General features: G+C 33.4%; 1 protein-coding gene across 2 annotated transcripts; it reads left to right on the top strand.

Annotated features, from left to right (window-relative positions):
• Nucleotides 1-3,790: 3,790 nt before the first annotated feature.
• Nucleotides 3,791-6,700, top strand: LOC126625215 (transcription factor TCP18-like). Of its 2 annotated transcripts, none has more exons than XM_050294301.1 (3): nucleotides 3,791-3,950; nucleotides 4,246-5,764; nucleotides 6,425-6,700. In XM_050294301.1, exons 2-3 carry the CDS (start codon nucleotides 4,472-4,474, stop codon nucleotides 6,497-6,499), a joined length of 1,368 nt encoding a protein of 455 aa, XP_050150258.1. In that variant the 5' UTR covers nucleotides 3,791-3,950; nucleotides 4,246-4,471; the 3' UTR covers nucleotides 6,500-6,700. The 2 variants fall into 2 exon arrangements, with proteins under 2 accessions (XP_050150258.1, XP_050150260.1); XM_050294303.1 differs by having other exon boundaries at nucleotides 3,794-3,944.
• Nucleotides 6,701-22,534: the final 15,834 nt, after the last annotated feature.

The raw sequence follows: 22,534 nt of genomic DNA, 5'->3' as shown, positions 1-22,534 counted from the left end.
TTAGCTAGCTAGAAAGTAGTTTTAGTTTGAATCGTAATGATAAATGGATTTCCTTTCTTTTAGTTATTCCCTTTCTATGTTGAAAAAGTCCGATCTACATCTAAAATCATTACTTGTCAAAACTATTCTAAGTTAGAAAGAGATGTTGCATGCATATGAATCACTCAAATATGATTCGGAAGTATTTAATCATAAATACAAAATGTAGGGATTAATGTATTTTAATTAGTTAGTTCTAGAGCGCTTATGCATGATTTATGTACACATTTGTTGATGCTATAAAAGGCTAGAAGCATTATATATATACATTTTATATAAAGTTGGAAATCATGAAGTAGAAATATATCATCACTAGCAAGCATAATAAGGATAAAAAGAAGCGTGTCGACTTTCTTTTCCCATGACAACTTAATCAAATTAATCAAATTAGACATATATATATATATATATATATATATATATATATATATATATGAGTACCTTCGAAATGCTTTAGCTGTAACAACTTAATCAAATTAGACATGTAAAATTACTTTCGGGACAAGAAAACTCCAGGAAATCGACCTAAAAGGGACTTAAATGAGGTGGAGTTTTTAAATTTTAATCAAGGTATAATTACCACAAATAGTCACTGCACAATAATTTGTCCCGCACAATGCCCCCAAATTCCTTTGCCATCTGTGGTAAATGGTACATCCCCTACAAAAACTCACATTATGGATCACATCCAGATAATATTCCAAATGAATCTCATGACAAAGCAGGCTCATGTGATGAAAGCTAAGGTCGTAAGTTTTGAACCACAGATTTGAACATGGTGGTACAGACAGGGCAGAGACCATCGCCCGCAAGGAAATGAAAGCACTTAGACAAGCAACCAATATAACCATGGACTTTTTAGGGTTTTATTGTACACATTCACATTATATAGCACCCACTCTAAGAAGTGGTACACTCATCACCCCCTTTACTTTCATAGTTATCTCCTCCTTGAAAGCAACCTTAGAACAACCATGGCACTGGTATACATCATCATGTGGTCCTTGTTATTATGCCAGCCTAAAGAGGTCAGGCTTTAGCTAAAGCAACTCTAGAGAGAGAGAGAGAGAGAGAGAGACAGAGGTGGTTTATATAAGTGGGGAGAAGAACGGCGTGTAAAAATGGAAATAAAATTTGAGAAAGAAAGGGAATTAGTAGGTACATAAATATATACATAATGAAAAGAGGGCTTTCAATTGTCGATAGGATTATTGCCATATTCATATAAGATGGATGGGATAGGTTGTGTGGCTATTTCTCATTGGCTAGGGCTATTAGAAGGTCTTGGTACAGGGCAGTGGCAAGTACAAGCATAAGCAACTTTTTCTTGACAGTGAGGGAGGGAGAGAGAGAGAGAGAGAGAGATAGAGAGAGCTTTTCAGCTTTCATTTCGTAAAAAAGCTTAACCGATAAGAACGCATGGGATGGGAGGGAACCCAGGAACATTCGTACATAGACATACTCAGTGAGAGAGAGAGATAGATGAGGCTTCTCTTCCTTTTGGTGACAGTGACATGAACGGAGATGCCCTAGTCAAAGGAGTACTTGCCCTATGAGAGTGCAGGCCTCACAGTTGGTAATGCCCCTTTGATTTAAATAATTGTCCTCCCTTCCTAGGGTTAGACAGACGTGGAGGTTCATACTTCATGCATTAGTATCATTGATTCATTATGTATAGAAAAACACAAAAGAAGAAAAGAGAAAAGCTAACTAAACTTGGAGCAACACACATAGATTTGTTCTTTTATTTTGCTTAGCTTTTGTTGGTGTTTTTATTTTTTATTTTTTTGGAAAAAAGCTTTTGATGGTGTTTGGCCTCTCATGTGAGTTGTATATAATTACAAAGTAATACAAGGACTATTCTAACTATTGAAAATTAATGGTGCATGCCATGTCACTTAAATGATGATTGAGACATATAGAGGAGTAACTTAACTTTTTCTAAGAATAAGGTTGCTTAATTTTTCATGTGAGACAGCACATAACATTTTCTCATAACCTCTTACGTGTTGCAACATCCAGATCAAACATATAGGCAACATATATTGGGTTGCATGGATTATGTGTGACCTTTGTGCTTCACATGAGCTAACTTGTGATAATTATTAAGGAATTAGTTGAAGATTCACTATAAAATTAATTAGCAATAAAGATAGTAACTCTACTTCTGAGATGTGTGAGGACTTGAAGTTTAAAAGATTCTCATATTGGTGAAATGAGAAACCTTAAAAAAACTTATAAGAGGTTGTGTTGCTCCATATATTGCCAATTAATTTTATGATGGAATCTCATAAGAGGTTGTGTTGCTCTCCATATTGCCAATTAATTTTATGATGGAACCTCAGCTTTCTTCATAGTATCAAAGTAGATTGGCTCACATGTGAAACCCAACTAGCACACATGATCCACGTTACCCAATTCATGTTGTCCACTTGCTTGGCTTGAAAACTTACCACATATGAGGGGGCGTGTGAGAATGTGAAAATAAAATAGTACCACATCATTGAAAGGAAAAAGCTTACAAATGTTTATAAGAGATTGAGTTACTCTCAATGAGTTTTATAATAAACCTCAACTTTCTTGAATACAGACATGCAGATCACTCAACTTTTTGAGTGGGAAATCATTCCATATCCTCACAATATTCATATAAATTATAATTGAAATAAATAAGTTAATTATAGTTGAATCTTACCAAAACAAACCACAAAATCCACTCTCCATCTTTATGTATGTGTGTGTGACGCTATCTAGCGACTGTAGTGTATATATGTCTCTGTCTTTATTTTTTTTTATTTTATTTGATAGAGAAGCTAGGTTATTGAATTAAGGGGTACTTTGATCCTGTTGTTGTTGAATTTAGTCCTTTTTTTTACTTTTCAATTTTAATTACATTTCTTAATTTATGACTCTTTACTTAAAATTTTAATTTGTATCTTTAAATATGAAAATTAGACCACTTTGAAAATAGTTAAAAGAAAATTTGTTTATCATCATATATGATACATGTACCATAGGTTGATAAAATACAGTTAACATATGATAGAGGCATCAATGAAAATAACTAAAAATTAATCTACCTATGATCCATGAAAATAGTTCAAAGAAATTTCATCTTCCAAAGGTTTATAAATTCATACTAGTATACATGTTTATATAATATAGTACCTACAACATAAATTAGTTAACACAATTCACTTGTGATGGAGGTAAAAGAAAAAATTGAGATACAAATTAGGAGAAGGAAAAGGAAGAAACAATAATTAATTCTTATATTTAATCCTTAAATTGAGTAAAAGATAAACTTATAAATAAAAGATGGCATTTATCATAATTTAATAAAAATATGAGAAAAAAACCTAAGTCAACAAATCCAGTAATACCTAAGAACTTGGACTTATATCAAGTTTTCTTTTGAATGAATCTATACCAGGCAACCTGCAAACCACGTGAAGAGGTGGGGCAAATAGAAAGATTTTTCTGTGTGCCCGGAGTTTAAGGTGGAAAATCACATATCATTATATATATATAATAAAATGAACGCTTAAAAAAGATTTTCTTTCGATTATATGTGATGTTTAGATACGTGTTTTTGACACATTAAAAAATCTCTTATAAAAGTAGTACCAGGTGTTTTCCTATCCACTCACTTCCTTCCACACATTATATTCTAAAGTGTAGAACCAACTTTTTGATGAAAAGACTAAGAAAAAGATAGCTCCTTGTCTCTGCAATAAATTGCCCCTACCTCCTTTGCTTCTTTACCTGACTAGTTCCTTAATAGCTTCTCTCTCTCTCTTGCTCGCTCGCTCTGTGATTCAAGTATTCAACCCCCTATGGACATATGGTGTTCTTGCTGTGCTGTCTTTCTCAACCTCTCTATCTCCTAAGCATGACGATCGATGGTAAATGTACGATCTCTCTCTCTGTCTATGTCTTTTTCTAGCTAGCTATAACCTTTTCTCTCTCTCGGGCAAACACAAAAGGAAACCAAATAAATACAGCACATATAGTTAAAGGTGTACATATTCATATTACTAATAAATATATATACACATATGAATTATAAGTATATATATATAGGTAATCTGAGGCACTGCAGGCAGCAGCTGTCTTTCTCAAGCGCTCAGCTGGCCGTAAATACAGTAACACACGGCTGTCTTTCTCAAAGCTGTCCTCCTATAATTTCTCTTACTACTTCTGCAGGAAAGGTGAAAAACAAGTGCACTGAAATCTCATTCAATGGCAATGGCTTCATCATCAAGTCGTTCTCAAAGCGTAAGCCAGGCCCAACGCCTAATTTCAGTCCAAACAATCAGTAGGCCGATATCACCAAGAGTACAAATTGTACACTATAGATGGTAGCTAGCTAGGGTTAATTTGGAAATTGAAAGCAACCAAACAAGCTAAGAGTCTAAGAGGGAGATATAACATGTTTCCCTCACACAACAACAATCTTAACGAATTAGTACCCGTGTCTTATCCTCATGTCGATCAATCAATTTTCCATAGCTGGCCATCTTACCATGACAATTCTACATTAACTGCCAATTCCCTTACTATTCTCAACCCCAATCCCAACTCCAGGCAACAAGAAGGAGGAGAAGAAAACCTTCATCAACAAAATCATCACCTTCCCTTTTCTTTGCTCTACTTCCCCTCTCCGTTTGAAGACGACGACGTTTTACTCTTTGATCAGCAACACCATCACCAAGAACCTGACCATATTGAGCTTTCAATTCACGAGTCTCAAGAACCACTTTATTTTATGAAGGAAGCTGCTGCTGCTGCTGCCGCTGATGACAACACCGTAGTAGGCAATGATCATCAGAAGACCACTACTACTAGTGTTAATAGAAAAATGGTGGATTGGGATTCCAACAAAAAGGGCCATCGCATGAACATGGATGATCAGCCGCAGATCCCGAGAAAGAGGACTAGCAAGAGAGATCGCCACAGCAAGATCAACACTGCCCGAGGCCCCAGGGACCGCAGGATGAGATTGTCCCTCGAAGTTGCCCTTAAGTTCTTTGGCTTGCAAGACGCGTTGGGGTTTGACAAGCCCAGCAAAACCGTGGAGTGGTTGCTCATTCAGTCGGAACCTGCAATTAAGAAACTATCAAGAGATCATCATCGACAATTCAACTACAAACACATGGTGAGATGTGCAAAATCCACATCTCCAGCTACTTCGGAGTCGTGCGAAGTGCTATCCGGCGTCGATGAGGCTCCAACAAACGTTAACATTAGTATTAATGGTAAAGTAAGAAGCCGCGGGATCAAACCCTCGGCCAAAGAGAGAAAGATTGTCCACAGGCAATCAAGGAAGAGCGCATTTCACCCTCTTGCAAAGGCTTCGAGGGAAAAGGCAAGGGCAAGGGCGAGGGAAAGAACAAGAGAAAAGATGCAGAGGTCAAAGAAGCCTAGTAATGATCAGGCAAATTCAAGCCGTTTGAGTTCTTGGAACCCATTTGAAACTGAGGAAGAATCACCAGCTCACAACAACAATATGAACAGTACTACTAATGATCAGCCCAATTCAAGGGCGGTGCTGCGAGATTACCCTGATGAGGTTGAAGAACCATTAAGCAGCCCCCAAGCCGGAAATATTCAAGACATGGTTGTTGATCATGGTACTACTCATGATGCTATGGTGGTACTGGGAAAGTGGAGTCCTCCTCCGGTTTTCACTCGTCTCCAGCAAAACACTGGAATTTCCCAAGAGGTAACTTCCACCACCAAGTTTCAACTTCTCTAATGTATATATTTTCACAACAAATTATAAAATGTCTGAAAATTATGAGAGAAAAAACCGTACTCAATCGACATATTGTGGATGCTATAACAAATGCGCATCAAGTATTGTCGATTGAGGTACGATCATTATTCTAAAAATCCATGCCCAAGCGCTAGGCTGGGGTTATCGTCCCAATTAATGCCCAAGGGATTGAAAATTAAGAAAGGGCATTCGTCCAGTCCGTCTAGTCCGTACAGACCCATCTAGGCACCTGATTAGGCTACGATTCACTTAAACAGAAAATAAATAACTTTCAATTTGTATTAATTTTTTTTAATAAATTGTAAGAGATTTGTTAAATACTTCAATGAGCACACTATATGTTTGTACCTTATATTTTCATTATATTTCAATACTTTATAATATATATGTTATTCTATTTTATAATTTATGATGAAATTATATATATTAAGTATAAACACACTTATTTACACGAAATATAATAGATTTACTTAAATTCGTTTAGTTCGCTTAGACGCTAGACCTCATCTCGCTGACCCGACTAGCGCCTAACGTCTTTTAGAACCTAAGATAGTTAGTATTTGCTATGGCTACTTCTGACAACGCCACATAACTCTTAATTTGCAGCACCAACAGTTTGCAGACTTTCAATTCTTTGGCAAACCATGGGAGGTCGACAACAATACTCATAATCTATTCTAAGCGGAAATTTTCTCTCTTGAATCATTAAATCTCAATTACAAGTGCCTGAAAAACCTTCTGATCAGTAATTCGTGTACATGTTTATTCTGTTTGGAATAATGTAATATAGCAAATTAAGTATCTTAATTTTCAATCGTTGTGCACTTTCCCTCTAAACTAGTATATGTAAATTAATGATTTATATCTACATCCTTTGCACTATGGAAATTTTTCGGTTTGAACTCTACAATAGCTTCCTTCCTTATGATTTTATGCTGATGTAACATTTGTATCCAGCACAACTTTTTTTGGACTAGGATTCTCTCCCCTCCTATTTTCATCCCATTTCATCTCATCCTTTCACATTATCTATTTTGTCTTTTTCTTTCTATAAAAAATTAATATAAGATGTTAATTTGGCTTAACCGTGACAGTTTAAATAGAAGGGAAGAGAATCCTACTTCATTTTTTTTTTTGGTACAAGGCTTAGTATTCAGGGCATATATTCAAAAAATAATTAAATAAAAGTCCACAACAACATATGATTTTCCACTTGATGAATATGTCTATATGCTTTTTTTTTTTCCTCCAAGCCCTAATTTTTTTTAGTAAGGTTTAGGGTCACTTCTCATGCATATAATATGCAATATCCATATGTAGTTGAACTAAGTGCATACCAGTCAATAAATTCTGGCTATTAATCAGCTTATCTTTTTAGAAGTGATTGAATAGACCCTTGAGTGATCCACTAATTCCCAAATTCAAGTCATATGCATGCATGCTTCCAAAAGTCCATTGAGGCCTGATGAGGAGAGAAATATCAACAGACAAATGATCCTTCACTTCATCACTTTTATGTAATGTCTAAAATATCTACAAAATTGTCAAATATCTGAAAAATCAATGATCGATATAGAAGAGGAGTTGAATTGAAAACTTCACCCTACAAAAGTGAGATAGAGAAAAATAAAAAAAATATCAATGATATTTATCGATTCATTACAGAAAATTTGCTTGAATCCATTGCAGATTTTAAACTTTTGATTTTGATTTTTTTTTTGAATTTCAATTAAATTTGAATAAGTTGATATAACAAATTTTTATAATTTCCGTCGAAGACAACCGATATAAATATTGATATATCCATTAATATTTACATAAATATGGATCTCTTTCCATGTAGTTCGATATTATAAACAGTGCTTTCATCATCATGTCATAAATTATGAATGGAAGACAATGCAGGTATCATGTACATATGGAATTTTGTGTAGGGGAAAATGCATAAGGACTAATAAAATTAAATTCTAATATCCTATAATTACTTTGTTAGAGATTCCAAATTCTTTTTTTTTGACAAAAAATTATTAGATAAAAAAAAACGATACAAGAAAATGTTATCATGCCTACTAGACTCCAGTTACATATATAAGTAGTAATATCATGATAGAAATTGATTTGTTTAAACATGTGTAATGAACTTGGATTAATTAATAGCTATGAAATCATATATTTAATTTCATAACAGTTATAGTGCAGGTTCTTATAGCATAGCAGGCAAAGACCACAGAATATAACCCATATTACATTTTTTAGAAGTTAAATAAGCTATCAACACTGAAAAAAGCAATAAGCTATTACATAATTCCATCCTATAATATTAGTGTCGAGTAAAATGTGTAATGTATGCATTTTTCTCGTTTGTAAAGCTACTGCTAAATTTAATCTTTCTTTTTTCTGTGTGAGTGAGCATGCATGAAAGAATTACGTATCTCATCTAACCATTGACAACAAATAACCTTCCAATTTAATTAGCGAGTCAAGTACATATATACATTGGTGAATTGTTCCATACATACCATTAAGAGTAAAAATACAAGAAAAAAGTTACTGTTTATTAGTTGAGTTGTGTAAACTCAAACTTGAAAACCACCCTTCGGGTCTTAGCCTCGCTCTTTAGGTAAATTGCACCCTCTCCTTTAATTCTTTAAGCTGACTGCAGGTGATAGTTGGGGGAAGATAAATAAGAAAATAGGAAAGTAAATAGAAATCCTTGAAAGTCAATTTAATCGGATGGAAGGTTATTAATGTTTATTTATTATCTAGCATGTATATATATGTATGTAAATATATATATTTACACAATCACAATCACATATAGGAATTTGAGGGTTTGCAACTTTATTTGGATAAACACTTCAAATTTTTTAGTGAATTATTATCCTTTGGATTTGAGGTAACTACATTTACCTGAGGGTAAAGTTCATAATGTTTAACTTAGATATGTTTTCAAAGTTTTAATTAGTAAATTCCTTATCATACACACACACACGTATATATATTATTACAAGCGAATTTATACATTAATCTACACTAAGGAGGAGTGAGAGGGTTTAAACTTGGGAGCCGTGGGTTGAAGAGAAATTGCCCTAACCACTAAGACAATTCACCACTTCTCTTAACCATTAGAGCAATATCCACCGGAAGCTATCATATATGGTTCATAAAACAAATTACTCTTTTGGTGGTAGGAAACATGTCTCAGTACGTACTTGCTTCCATAGGAATACGTTTTTTTTTTCCTCCATAATTTATTGTATAATAGCACTGAAAACAACAAGAAAACTCTCTTTCCAAATAGTATGGATATTATGTGGAAGATTGCGGCTTCAAATTTATGTAAAATATTACATGATGCAACACATCATACTATCCAATACTTCCGAGTCTTTTTCGATCAGAATGTGCGGTGTGGAAGGTGGTGATTGTGATATGAAGTTGGACTTGCTGTTTGCTAATTACCTTTATATTTACATTTAAGTTTATCCGTGAAGTTTAGCATCATATTTGATCAATGACTCTAATTAAATTTTGGATATAAGGCAAGACATTTTTTTTTTCAGAGAACCTCAGCAGTATGATTGGTAAATCGAAGATTTTTGGAGTACTTCTTTCTCTTCACAATAACAAGTGCAATACAAAATTTTCCATATTAATCTAATTTAAAATATATATATACATCGAAAAAGTGTCCTCTGCTCCTCTCCTAAGTTCCCAATTTCATTTTTAACTTTTACAGGTTATGGTGGCATGGTTGTGTAACTTTACTAAGTTTAATTTAAAACGAATTACAAAAAAGTTGGAAACGGTGAGCAAGACAGAACTAATGGTTCAATGACGAAATTCCGAAAGGAGCGAATAAGAAAAATTCAATAACCGTACGTTCCATTTGGATTTTACGATTCGTCCTATCTTGAAAATTCTAATAAAAAATTGAAAGTGCCAAAATAGTGGATGGCAGATTTGTCATGAAAATATTTCAGATGTCTTGCAAGTCAAAAGTAAACACAGAAAAGAGGGTAACATGCTATACATAAGCGGTCTAGAGGCGATAGTGCGATATGGTAAATCCGGCTAAGACTGGCTAAAAGTACACGAGTTAGAATGCATCGGATGTGTGGTTTAGTCACAATTTTAGTAAAATTAATAAAAAATATTTGAAAATTTTGAATTTTAATTAAAAAATATAAAAATATGTTATAAATGAATAATACCACAAATAACTTTTTAAAGTAAAAATGTCATTTTTGTTAAAAGAATAAACAGTACAAAAAATGTTTCGTTAAAACACCTTTTTGTTTTTCCCTTTTCCGTCTTTTTAGTTAATGTTTTCTTTCTTTTCCTAATTAAATGTCTAAGAGTATCTACGCAACTCGCAAGTCTCACCGAGTTTGTGCATTCTTAAGTTCACAAAAAATTGAATTATTTCTTCAATTGGCCTATTCAACGAAACCCTATTCCTCCATACCGGCCGATATATTGCACAATGCTGGATTTTGGTTTTCTTTTTTTCGTCTTAAGTTCAGATGATTCCATTCCATGCATGACAATGGCCATCAATTCATACTTCTCCTAAAGAAAAAGGAATCATAATACAGCTGCAATAAGAATGGTAAAAAGAAGAAACTGCAAGAACCTAGAAAGCAGGATTTTCAGGTAAGTTTATTATAATTTTTTTTTAAGTTTAGTTCCCCATAAGCAAAAGATTGAGCCTTGTAATGTTTTTTAGTCGGACTAAAGGGAAAGATGGCAGATAGAAAACTGCAAAGTTCCGGATTTAACTGGCGATTGCACCTTTCGCCTAACCCAGAAATCTTACACGCTATTTAGATTCTTTTTAAATTTTGTTTAGAACAGACCGATGCTTTTTTTTTTAACAAAATAAAAAATAAAGAATGGTAAAAAGCACCCTAGGACCGTTGGAACATCTTCAATCCTTGAATTAAAATCTAAAAACTTTAGATTTTAACCCAAAAATATTTTTTTTGTTCTAACTCTTTTAGGTTAAGTTTTTAATCCGAGATTATTAAAAAATAAATTTAAACCACTTTTTTAAGTAATTTTTTTTATAAAAACAATTATATAAATTATCTTAATTTAATTTTATAAATATTTTAATCTAAAAATATTTAAATTTTCATAAATATTAAAAAATTACTAAAATAACATCATAAAACTTATGAAATACTATAAAAAATATGAAACAAATAAAAAACTTATTTTTTAATTATTTAAACATTGATTTTAAATTTAAACCGTTAAATTTGATCCTATTATATTTTAATCATTAAATTCAATAAATTTATAAATATAAAACCACAAAAAATACACTTGATGAGTCAGCCCACTAAGTTAGGGAAATACTGTACTGAATTTGTCATAAAAATGAGTTTTTAGTTAAAATTCACATTTGGCACAAAAAGTGTAGTGAGTTGAAGTAAGTTTAGAATTTAAAACTTAAATTTCCTCCAAAAGTTGGAGTAAATTTAACTAGATTCCACAGGTTAATTTCAAGTGAAAAAATAGATACCACACGTACGTATATATACATACGTATAGATATATAGAGTATTTATTTCACATAAAAGAAAAAGGTTAATATGATATAAGAAAATAAGAACACTTACAGATCTGATTAATTATTGCCCAAAAAATATAATTAATTATATCAAAACCCTGTAAACTTCGATCTGATCTGATATCGACAACTATAAAAGATTATCAAAACAAAACATTATTGGTAAGGGATAACAAAGCCACACATATCCCAGATCTTGTATTTTACACGGCTAACGCCGGACACCCCAACAGAGAGATTCTTGAAGAAATTAGACAAAAGCCAAAACAGAAAAAGATGTGCGGAGGAACCCAGGAATACCGGATACAAGAAGTTGTTCATAGCATTGATCCGGCCACAAAATCTATTCCCTCAACATCTCCTTATTTTATATTATTTTTCAAAGTGGAAAAAGGCAAATCAACAAACCCTAAAAGGAAGCATGTCATATTTCTAATTTTGAGCATGTAAACTCTCACCTTCTGTGCTCTCCCTTGAAGTTGATGCAGAGCCACACAAAAACAAAATAAACAAAAAAATACAAAAGAAAAACTAAGATCTACAAAATTAGGATGAGATTCCCAAAAACCCGGGGGGGGGAATCATAATATTAATCAAGAATTTCCTCTTCCAACATCGATCTGAGAGAGAGAGAGAGAGAGAGAGAGATGGAGGGAGGGGGAGGAGAAAAGAAAATTAAAATTCGTCCAACCTAAACGCTGAGAAACCCTAACAGAAGCGCCTGAGACGCCTGAGAAACCCTAGTTGGGAGAAAGAAAAAGCAAAATTAAACCTGAAAACCCCAACTGGTGAAAGGCAGAAGGAGCTTGTCTTTGAGTGGTTGGACCAACTGTAGAAGTGGGAAACACCCAATCAGGTCCATTTTCGGACTGAGGAGAACTGACACTTCATTTGGGATTTGCCGTCTAACCCATTATAAGTGCTAGTGCAACAAATAATGGCACTACCACTGCTGGCCCTTTTTTTTTTCTGCTATGAGGAATGCTAGTAATTTTACTGTTGGACCTTTTTGCCCACCTTTCAAATTTTTAATCTTTAATGGCACGTTTACGTACCCGTAATTGGAATCAATTTATGGAATTGGATTCCGATTACGCCATACACCTTTATTTACGTAATCTTGGAAATCAAAATACATGTGGGGTCCACACGTATTAAGGAATCCAACTCCTAATTTTGGAGGAATTGGACTCCCTACATAAGGGGGGTATTTCGATTCCTTGTGACTTGAGGAATCCGGAATGGATTTTATTTACTAATTATGCCATCACTTGTTTCTAATTATCTCAACATTGTCCTTCATTTGACACTCATTATGCCATCTTTTAATAAATAAATAAAACCTATTTATATATTTTTATATAGATGAATTTGATTATATAAATTTAATTCAATTAATTAGTATGAAAATAATTTATTTATGTAAGGGCAATTTAGTAATCAACCTAGTTTTCATTTCAATTGAAGTGAATTAGTAAACAATTTATATGGATTCAACATCATTCCTGTCATTTTTAATAAATAAATAAAACATATTTATATATTTTTACATAGATGAATTTTATTATATAAATTTAATTAAGAATTTCATTAAATTAATTAGTGTGAAAATAATTTATTTATGTCAAGGCAATATAGTAAATAGTAATCAACCGAGTTTTCATTCCGATTGAAGTGAATTAGTAAACAACTTATATGGACTCAACATCATTCCTACTCCGATTCCATACTGTTTTAGTAAACAACTTCAATAGGAATCCGATTCTGATTCCACATCATTTCAATTTCTCCTCAATCAAATTCCTCTTTAATTCAATTCCTCTCAATTTGATTACGGATTAATAAACGCGCCGTAAATGTTGTGGGTAATCAGAATTTTTTATATTTTTGGCGCACCTTTAAAAACCAACTTGATAGAGTCAACCAAATCCATAATCTTTAGTCATCTATCATTTATTCAATAAAATAGACGAACAATGTCATTAAATTAAACACTTAATTTTTTACAACATTATTAATCGAACAAGGTTAAATGATTTCTAATCGAATGGTTTTTTACGACATTATTAGTGAAATAATGAACTAGACAAATAGATGATTCATAATCAACCAAAAGAAAATATGAATGAAAAAGATAATGTACAAATACTGATATCCACAAATACTATGATTACAAACATTTGAACTTAAACTAAAACAAACTTAAGTTGGAATCGTTGTGGACACTTGTTTAACAGAACTATTTTAGAGAGTTGCCTACCATGAAAACGAAAATGTTGACAAGGAACACCAAAGCTAGTGAAGTACGATAAAACATAATTAGATAAGCTTTCACATTTGGTCATGTATCCATGTACAAGATCATGTTGGAATGGACTAATGAACAATAGTGCAGTTAATCTCAAGCTCAAGCCCAAGCTATCTTAATCTTATATGTCATCAAAAGCAAAATTTTGGGTCAACAAATGCCATCAAATTCAGTTTGAACTAAATCAAGCAAATATTGGATATTTCATCACTTGATTTTCTGTTAAGTACATATATACACTATCGTATGTCATACAATCAAACTTTATGGTTGTGATATTAAATTTATGACAAGGAAAAATTGCTCAAAGAAGGCTAATTAAGCAGAAATTTAAAGGTGCCAAGGACTACTGACCTGTGCATGCATACAGGAGTTTTTGGCAAAACACATTAAGTCCTCAATAACATTTTCTTCCTCTTCATAAATCCTTGATTTGAAAAGATATAAGAAATGCAGATCATCAACAGAAAAAGTCAACTGCGAGATTAACAACTGTAGGTGCTGGAGATTAAGTGAAACAACATTTTTAATAAGCCAGCAAACCTCCCACCAGAAACAATCAAACCCTAGCTTAACCAAAACCAAAAAAGATAAAAGAACTCTAGAAATAAATAAAGAGGCAACCAAACCTTAAATTAAACTTAAAAAACAGACTAGCTCATTCGTAAATGCGTATATAGATATATTACTGCTACTTGTGCAAGATGGTAATGGCCGTTGAAATAACTTCTGGAATTGGAAACTTACATAATAATTTTCTGTAATTTTTGTAGTGGTATATCATCAGCACATTACTATGCTAAAATAATTTACTAGAAGTGTGCAGGCTGTTAGGAATATTGCATATATTCCTAACACAGACTATGTAGTTAAATGTTCTATATACATATGAAACATATATTCAAAATAAAAGGTTGAAAAATATATTAATAGGAACTACCAATTTAATCATTAAATTTCTGTTTATGCTAATTCGATCTGTACATTTAGTATTTCCCAAAGTAGAAACGAGTCAAATTAAACCAAACTTTTAAAATTCACAATGCTGAAAATTTTATATATATATATATATATATATATATACGTCCCTTGTTTCAAGATTTCAAGGAGTTATCTAATACTTCGAAGGACAGGCACCTATTTAAGGGAGCAAAGCAAGACACATGACCACGATATATTAGATTCGGAAGTATGCTTCATGTGTTAATTAGGGAGCAAAGCAAGACACAAGACCACGATAAATTAGATTCGGAAGTATGCTTCATGTGTTAATTAAGCACTAAGCATGAACTAGAGACCATATAATCGATCCTAACCATGATGAATTTCAACATAAGGTCCAGTTTTCTTACCCACAGACAAAACTAATGAATTGTTACTAACACTAAAGATAATGAATAAAATACAAACGGAAGGAATTAAGGTGACCTACCTTAAATTAAGTATAAGGATTAAATATTACCTGACGATGAAGCGATTTCTCGCACCAGTAAAAAAATCTCCCCACTCTCTACAATTAACCCTAATGGTACAAGCTTATGCAATAGACCAAAGCACACTCAACTAAATCTCACCTATTAAGCGACTGACTTTGGTACATCAAACCACATTCTTACCTTACCTACATCTTATTTGACTAAAAGCATAAAAAAAGAGTGACCAGCCCAATAATACTACATGGTGTCCAAACAATTGATTTCTTACATAGCATCATGTCCTCTTATGTTGGCTACAATATTTAAAGAAACAAGAATAAAAGCTCAACAATATACTCCGAGATAGCAGCACAACCTCAACTAACTCGAGGGAGTACCACAGGTTTTCTTTCAGAGGACAAATTTCAGTCTAAACAAAGAGAAATCGGATTGGATATGTTTGGGGGCTGAGAAAACAGACACTGGAGATTTATGATGCTTAGTTGAAGATGAGGGCTTGAGAGAAGCCATTCAATAATGTGCATGTTCAATTAACTCTGACTTGAACATTTAAAAATATGCAGAAATCTCAAAGATAGCAGAGTAAGTTATGAAAAGAACACATTGGATTAGGTTCGAATCCAAGAGCGAAAATTCGATCTGTTTAAAGAATCAAATCGAGAATCATCTTGTGAACAGATTCTACAGAATGCATATGGACCAAAGTCAGTGGAATCTGACCATGAAAAGTTGCAAAAATACCAAAGATCTACAGACTATCTTAGCTAGCTTTAGAACCCTTAACCCTTCAGGAAGAAATTTTTAACTGAATGCTCTATTCAATATTTTGCAGTTACAAGAGAAATTGCTCTTTGAATTCTACAGTATTCATCTATCCCTGTGACAAATTACAGAAAATCTGTTGACAAGTACAACTAATTGATCTAATTGGCTGACACTCTCGACGGAGGCTATATATGGATTCCTTATGTAGATCTCTTCCAAAAGTTTAGCCTATAGGCTTTATCTCTGCGCATAAATCAACTGTATTTCTCCCTCTTATATAAATTCAAATTTCATTTTTCATTTTTTGTATACCAGTTCATCCTTAATATTTATTATATCACAATAATATATTAAAAAGGAAAATATAGTTACTGCAATAATCAATTAAAACAAGAAAAACTTGACCAAGAGGAAAAAAATAAAACAAGAAAAAGTAAATAAAAAAGATTAATCGACACAGATAGTACAGTAATCATTTGAAGCAGGTAAAGATAGAGGAAGATTATTTTCCCTCCTAATCTTTCTTCCCTTTCCTTCTCATTCCTGCTTGAATGATTACGATTAAATAACGTCAATATTTTATATTAATTTTTTTATACAAATAATAAGATAAAAAGTTAAGTGTGAGAGCAATGGATAAGAATAGAAAGGGAAAAAATCTTACTCTGATAAAGATAGAGCAACTTTCCAGTTTCCACACATAGGACAAGATCGATGTCAAGATTTGAAGGGAAACTGAAGCCTACAAATCTGGAAAAGGAAGATTCAGCAATAAATGCTAAAGCATGCGCTAGAATTAGTAGTAGTCGTTGGATTTCCAAACCAAAACTACAGGCTATTTCCCATTTGTATAGAGATAGCTAGCTACGATTGTCAATACTATACTATTAAGCAACAGTGTTACAAACTTACATATTCGTGTCAAAATTTCAGTCAGTGGCCACTACTATTTAACATCTATATTGTCTCATTTTAATTATTTATTTAGTTTAACATAAATGTTGCATTTAAAAAAAATAAAAGTATCCATGTAATTAGTAGATAAAACGAAACATGCTTCAGCACACTTACATGGAACCATTCTTTAGTGGGCTATACGTGAAGAAAACTCAACAATGGTAACCCTTTTTTATTTGGGGTTCAACTATTTTGTTTGGGAACTTCAGAGTGTTTCGAGTGCCCCATCGAGCCCAAGTGATTGGACCGCTTTTGACTATATCAAAGTTATTGTTATTCTTATGTATTTGGCCTAAATCAGAAGAGGCGTACTGAACATGGTCAATCTTTAATTTATTCCATTAAGTTTAGTTAGTCTTACCGGAAGAAAAATTGATGTAGTCCAGAAATTAAGTTGTTTGAAATGTAATAAGATTAAAAGAAGAAAGTAACGTTCAATGAAGAAAAGTGATTGGAGAATTAGAAATTCTAAGGTTAGAAGATTATTTGTCATTACCATCTCGAAAGTTAATGTTTGTGGACTTTTAGAGTAAGTGAACAAGCAAAAAACAAAGAAGAATCAATTTTGACAAATCTTTGGATTTTTAGTCTCGAGACTTGTTTTCCAGAAATTAGGGATCTATTGTTGGTATTTTAAGTCTCGAGACCATTTTGGCAAAAATATTTCTTTCAGAGCTTGTATTCCAACATTCATTCATATTATTATCAATTAAACTTTAGGGTTTTCTCTATTTAGGATTTCGAATCGTTGATAGACTTTAGCTTATGTTCTAGGATTTGGCGATTATCAATCCTACTTTTCTCGTTTCTCGTTGCATCAAAAACTTGGTTTGAGATTTATTTTAAGAGGAGACAAAAGGGCTAAAAGCTCTGTTTCAAAGGATCTCAAGGTGGGAGGGGAGACAAAGGACCCAAAAGATTTTTTATTTCGAGTTTCTTTGAATACACAACCTTTGAAGCATCTTATTATGCTTAAGAAAATATAATATTCCTATATGCAAATAAAATCACGGGTACATGAATATCAAGAAAAAAAGAATGAGAAGTGTTAGGTATATGGAAGATTCATAAACAAGCAGAAACTTCACCAAATTATTTAATTTTGGATTTTCTAAATGGGTGTAAAGATAAATTTAAAATTTTAATTGGGTTTGGGAGGGGAATTTAGGTAATAATTTTAGATTTAAAGAGATATTAATTCTTTAATTAAAAATCATAAGATTTAAAGAGTAAGTTAGGTGTAGAAATATATTACATGTGTTCAAATAAAATTTTCCTTATTCTAATTAGTTGACCGTTGGGAAGTTCTATCTTAAACAAAACTGATACTGATACTGATACCTTTGTTTTAATAAAGTTACATTATATTATCACATTTGTTATCCAACATTCCCTAATAATGATGAGGTTGTAATAGTTTATAACACTATTAGCGTTGATTATTAAATCATGAACTAAGGTCTTGTTACAACATAGACGTAATTTATTATTAGCAAAGGTCATGGAATTACCCATTATTGTTACACTTTTGTGCTCTCTACCTTCATGTTTAGTCAATTAATTGTATTATAATGTGACTTTAACATTCAACATTCGAACTATAAGAAAGATATGTTTACTTTATAATCGTCAAAGTGTCCAAAATGTTCATAATAATGATAAAAATGTTTCAATGTAGTTGTAACGACCCGTCCCTAATTTTCTATGTAATTTTCTTCCCGAGTGTGTGAATTGATGTTTATTCCCTTTTTGGCAAAAGTGGAAACTAACGTGGACGTACTTATTCAGCTTTTATTTATTTGTCTCGTTATCGTAATTAATTAGTACTCGTTGTTACAATTGTGTGAGTGCGAATTAGATCCGAATCGGATCGGTAATGAAAAAGTTACGCACAATTAAAGTACTTAAACAACATGTAGGTTTGTACTCGTGGGTGTTAATTATTTAGTGTTTGAAAACCACTGTTTTTGATAAGGCGCGTTAGATTATGTGGGATTTCAATTGTACAAAATCTTATCCCTTCCATCTTTTTAAAAACTTGTATGTGACTTGTTTCACCCACCAATCAAATCTCATCCTTACTTCTCTCCACCAATCCAACAAGCCCCTCTCTGTCTCTCTCCTTCTCAGCCAATCAAAAAACCTTTCTCTTTCTCTCTCCTTCACCCGAGCTTCCTCCCTCTCCAACACACAGACTCCGCCACCAAACTTCACATATCGACTCTCAAACTATCACCATCATGATCCTCTCAACCTCACGAACTCATCCGTATCAACCGATCATGAAATGATTGAGGTTTGAACCTCCAACTCGGAGCTCCGACTCAGGTGGCGTTTTCCTCGACGAGATTCCATTCAATTCACACGGTTTTGGGAGTTTTGGAAACTTCTAGGTGACTCTCCGAAACCATTAGCCTAGTTTTGAAGTGGAGCCGACGAGGAGACCCTCGAGTTTGAGATAACGAAAGTAAGACTGAGAGTCGAGTGGATTTTGATCCACTTCCGTCCACCTTTTGGACTTTTAAGAGGTCAAACCTTATTCTCCCTTTCCCGGGCTTCAAATCCATATAAATTTCGTTAAAAATGGTTGAAAAATGAAGAAGTTATGGTATTTTGAAAATTTTCCAGAAACCAGCAAATTTTTCCAGTTTCCAGCGAAACTAGACGACGGAGGTTCACCGGAAAAGAAAGAGAATATTCCATCAAAGTTGATGGAATATTCTAACGTCGTTAGACTCCATTACTATTTAATGGAATATTCTGTCAACTCTGACGAAATATTCATGTCTTCTGTCAGTCTCTGCCAAGTGCGTGGGAGTACTTATGGCCGTGGGCTAGGTGGCGCGTGAGGGCACGTCCAGCCTCCGGCCGGCGAGTGCTTGACACGTACGGGTCTGTGACTTCGTGTAGAATGTTTTCATATATTCAAACCTTTCGTTTGAGCAAACTATGGAGGTGTTTTTCCTAGCTTTTAGTTGTACTAATTAACTAATTATTTTAGTTATTTCACATATAGGAGAAAATTATCCCGAGGACGTACAAGGACAAGCATGGCTCAGAGGCTACGATCCGACCACGTATCAGTGAGTGGGCATTTGTTTTCGTATGAGTGTATATATATATATATGTATGTATGTATGTATGTATGTATGTATGTATGTATGTATGTATATATAAAGTTTTATAGTTTCCCCTATTGCTTTTAGATTGATTTTACGCCTATTATGCCATGTTTCATTTAATTTTAGAAATGTTTTATGTGGTTGAGATTTATATTACTGTTATGGCATTTTCATACATATTTTACCTGCTCATCATTGCTGCACCGGGTGTTAGTGCTCACTCGGGGCCAGGGCCAGTCTTTCATGTGTATGTTCACCTTCGCACCGCATGCTCGTCTTGGATCCAAGTAGGTGACAGTCCTATCGTACAGGTTGCATTAGGCAACTCCGACTCGTAGATGACCTCGATTATCGCCAGTTTTCACGTGATTGTAGCACTAGAGCGTACATATACATTACACCCAGTCATGTTCATGTTATAAATTATCTTCATGAACTTGTGTGCTAGCGTTGATGGATGAGCACCTGTTTCCTTTATGCTACTGTGAGATATTGTGATTTGGCGTATTCTAGCATTATTGTTGATATACAATTGTTTTCATACTTATACGTAATATGATTTTTTGGAAACTATACATGTTTTACAACGAATGGTTAGTATGTTCAAAAAATAAATGTGTTTATGAAATCTTTGTTTTTGCACACTCACCATTCTGTTTTTTTTTTCGCCCCTCCAGGTCCTAGATAGCTGACCTACTATGTGGCACACAAGGATTACCCGGCGATTCTGACATATCTCTAATTAACGTAGGAACTTTTCCCGGTTGTCTAATAAGTACTTCGCTAGTTTCAATTGCATTACCCTTATGTTATCTATGCTCTAAACATTTGGATTTTATGGGTTCTACCCACTACTTTCACTTTATTAGTTTAAATAAGTTATAGTTTTGGTTTTAATTTATTCACAATTTTTTACATCACTTACACTTTTGGTTACATCACATTTGGATGACGGTCAACATGCCTCAACTCTGATCAGGGTGTGTCAATAGCTCACTAGACATTTATTGGATTTGTTTCAATTTGAATTAAAATAACTTTACCATTGTTCTTACAGTAAGGTTATAGCTAATAACACTAACTTACATTGTTCTTACTGTAATCATGTTGATTTTATGTTGTAGCGTCACATTAAATGTTATGCACGAACGTGATTACAATAATTACAAAAGAAAAATGCTAGGGGACTAAATTTGTAAACAAAATTTACAAACTAAATAATATATCATCAATTAATAAGAATGAGCACGTTTATCAACGATTAAATAATAATTCAATTATCAACTTCTATATCATTTAATTTACAAAATTTTATCTATAAATTTAATCTTCCTTAATATTACCCTTTACAAAAACTTTATTCCACCAATATGTTTCCGTTTATATTGGAGCAGTGCAATTTTACTTTTGGAGTATAAAATTTTGACTGTTGCATCATGACAAATATCATTAGGTATAATTAAAGTCGTTGATCAGAAGAAGGCTGAACACAAAGCCACACTGTTATACAACGTGAAGAACAGTATATGGAGTAGCTATATATAGCTACTGCATATATCTACAATCGTCAAGTACATATAAACTGAGCATGCATGCAGCACTTTTTCCACCGTCTGATCTGATCATACGGCTGGGATTGAGTGACTTGGTGACTTGTTGCAGACTATTATACTGCCCAAATAATGAAAATCACAAAGTAGGCAGTCTTGTGCTAAAACATGGCTGCCAGTGGGGTGTTTTCGAATAATTGACCGAATATGGAACAGTAACACAAACACCTGAACCGCCGTGTTGTTGTTCCACCCAGATACCAATTCATTTCCTCCACCGCCGTCTAATCTGGTGTCACAGAAAGCGATGTGGGTCGTTGCTTGAGCTCCTCTTTCTCCCTGCGGATGATATTTTCACCGAAGAAAAATTGATTCTCTGGCTTTCCAGCGGCAAAATCCAATCGATTTACAAGAAAATCTTAGCCTGACACGGAAAATTTCCATCACATCTTTTTGCTCCTTTTTCCATATAGCTAGCATTTTTTTGTGCAACTTTTTCCAACCCAGAAACACTGTGACGAACAATTTCTTACGTCCCTCTTGTCTCCAAGTTGCACTGCAATTCTCATAAAGTCACATTCTTGGGGCGTGGCAGTGCGTACGTACCTAGCCGCCTTCACGTTTCTCCAAGCTTCTGCATTGATATAAATGTTTTTCTATTTAGTTTCTCATCTTCTTTTTTTTTTTCATCCACAACCTTGCAAACTACAGTTATGATGAAAATTGACATATTTGGATCTATAAAATCACATATGCGTGTGGTGTGTGGTTAGAAAAATTCTTATGTGCAAACGTTCAGCATATATAGTCATCTGACTTGTCACATAAAACACTCTGTTTTTGTATTTTGGTCTCACTCTATGTGTTTAGTCCGAATACGATCTATTATTAGAAGAAGGGTTTACACTCTTGGATGTTGTCATGATATTCCAGATTAATCATATCATGTTGTGAAATTTACATAAACGTGTGTAATAATTTGGATGATTTATTGATGGGG

The sequence above is a fragment of the Malus sylvestris genome, chromosome 6, assembly GCF_916048215.2.
Source record: "Malus sylvestris chromosome 6, drMalSylv7.2, whole genome shotgun sequence".
In the NCBI taxonomy this organism is placed as follows: Eukaryota; Viridiplantae; Streptophyta; class Magnoliopsida; order Rosales; family Rosaceae; genus Malus; species Malus sylvestris.
The sequence above is the reverse complement of the archived record's forward strand: the minus strand, read 5'-3'. Positions and strand labels throughout refer to the sequence as shown.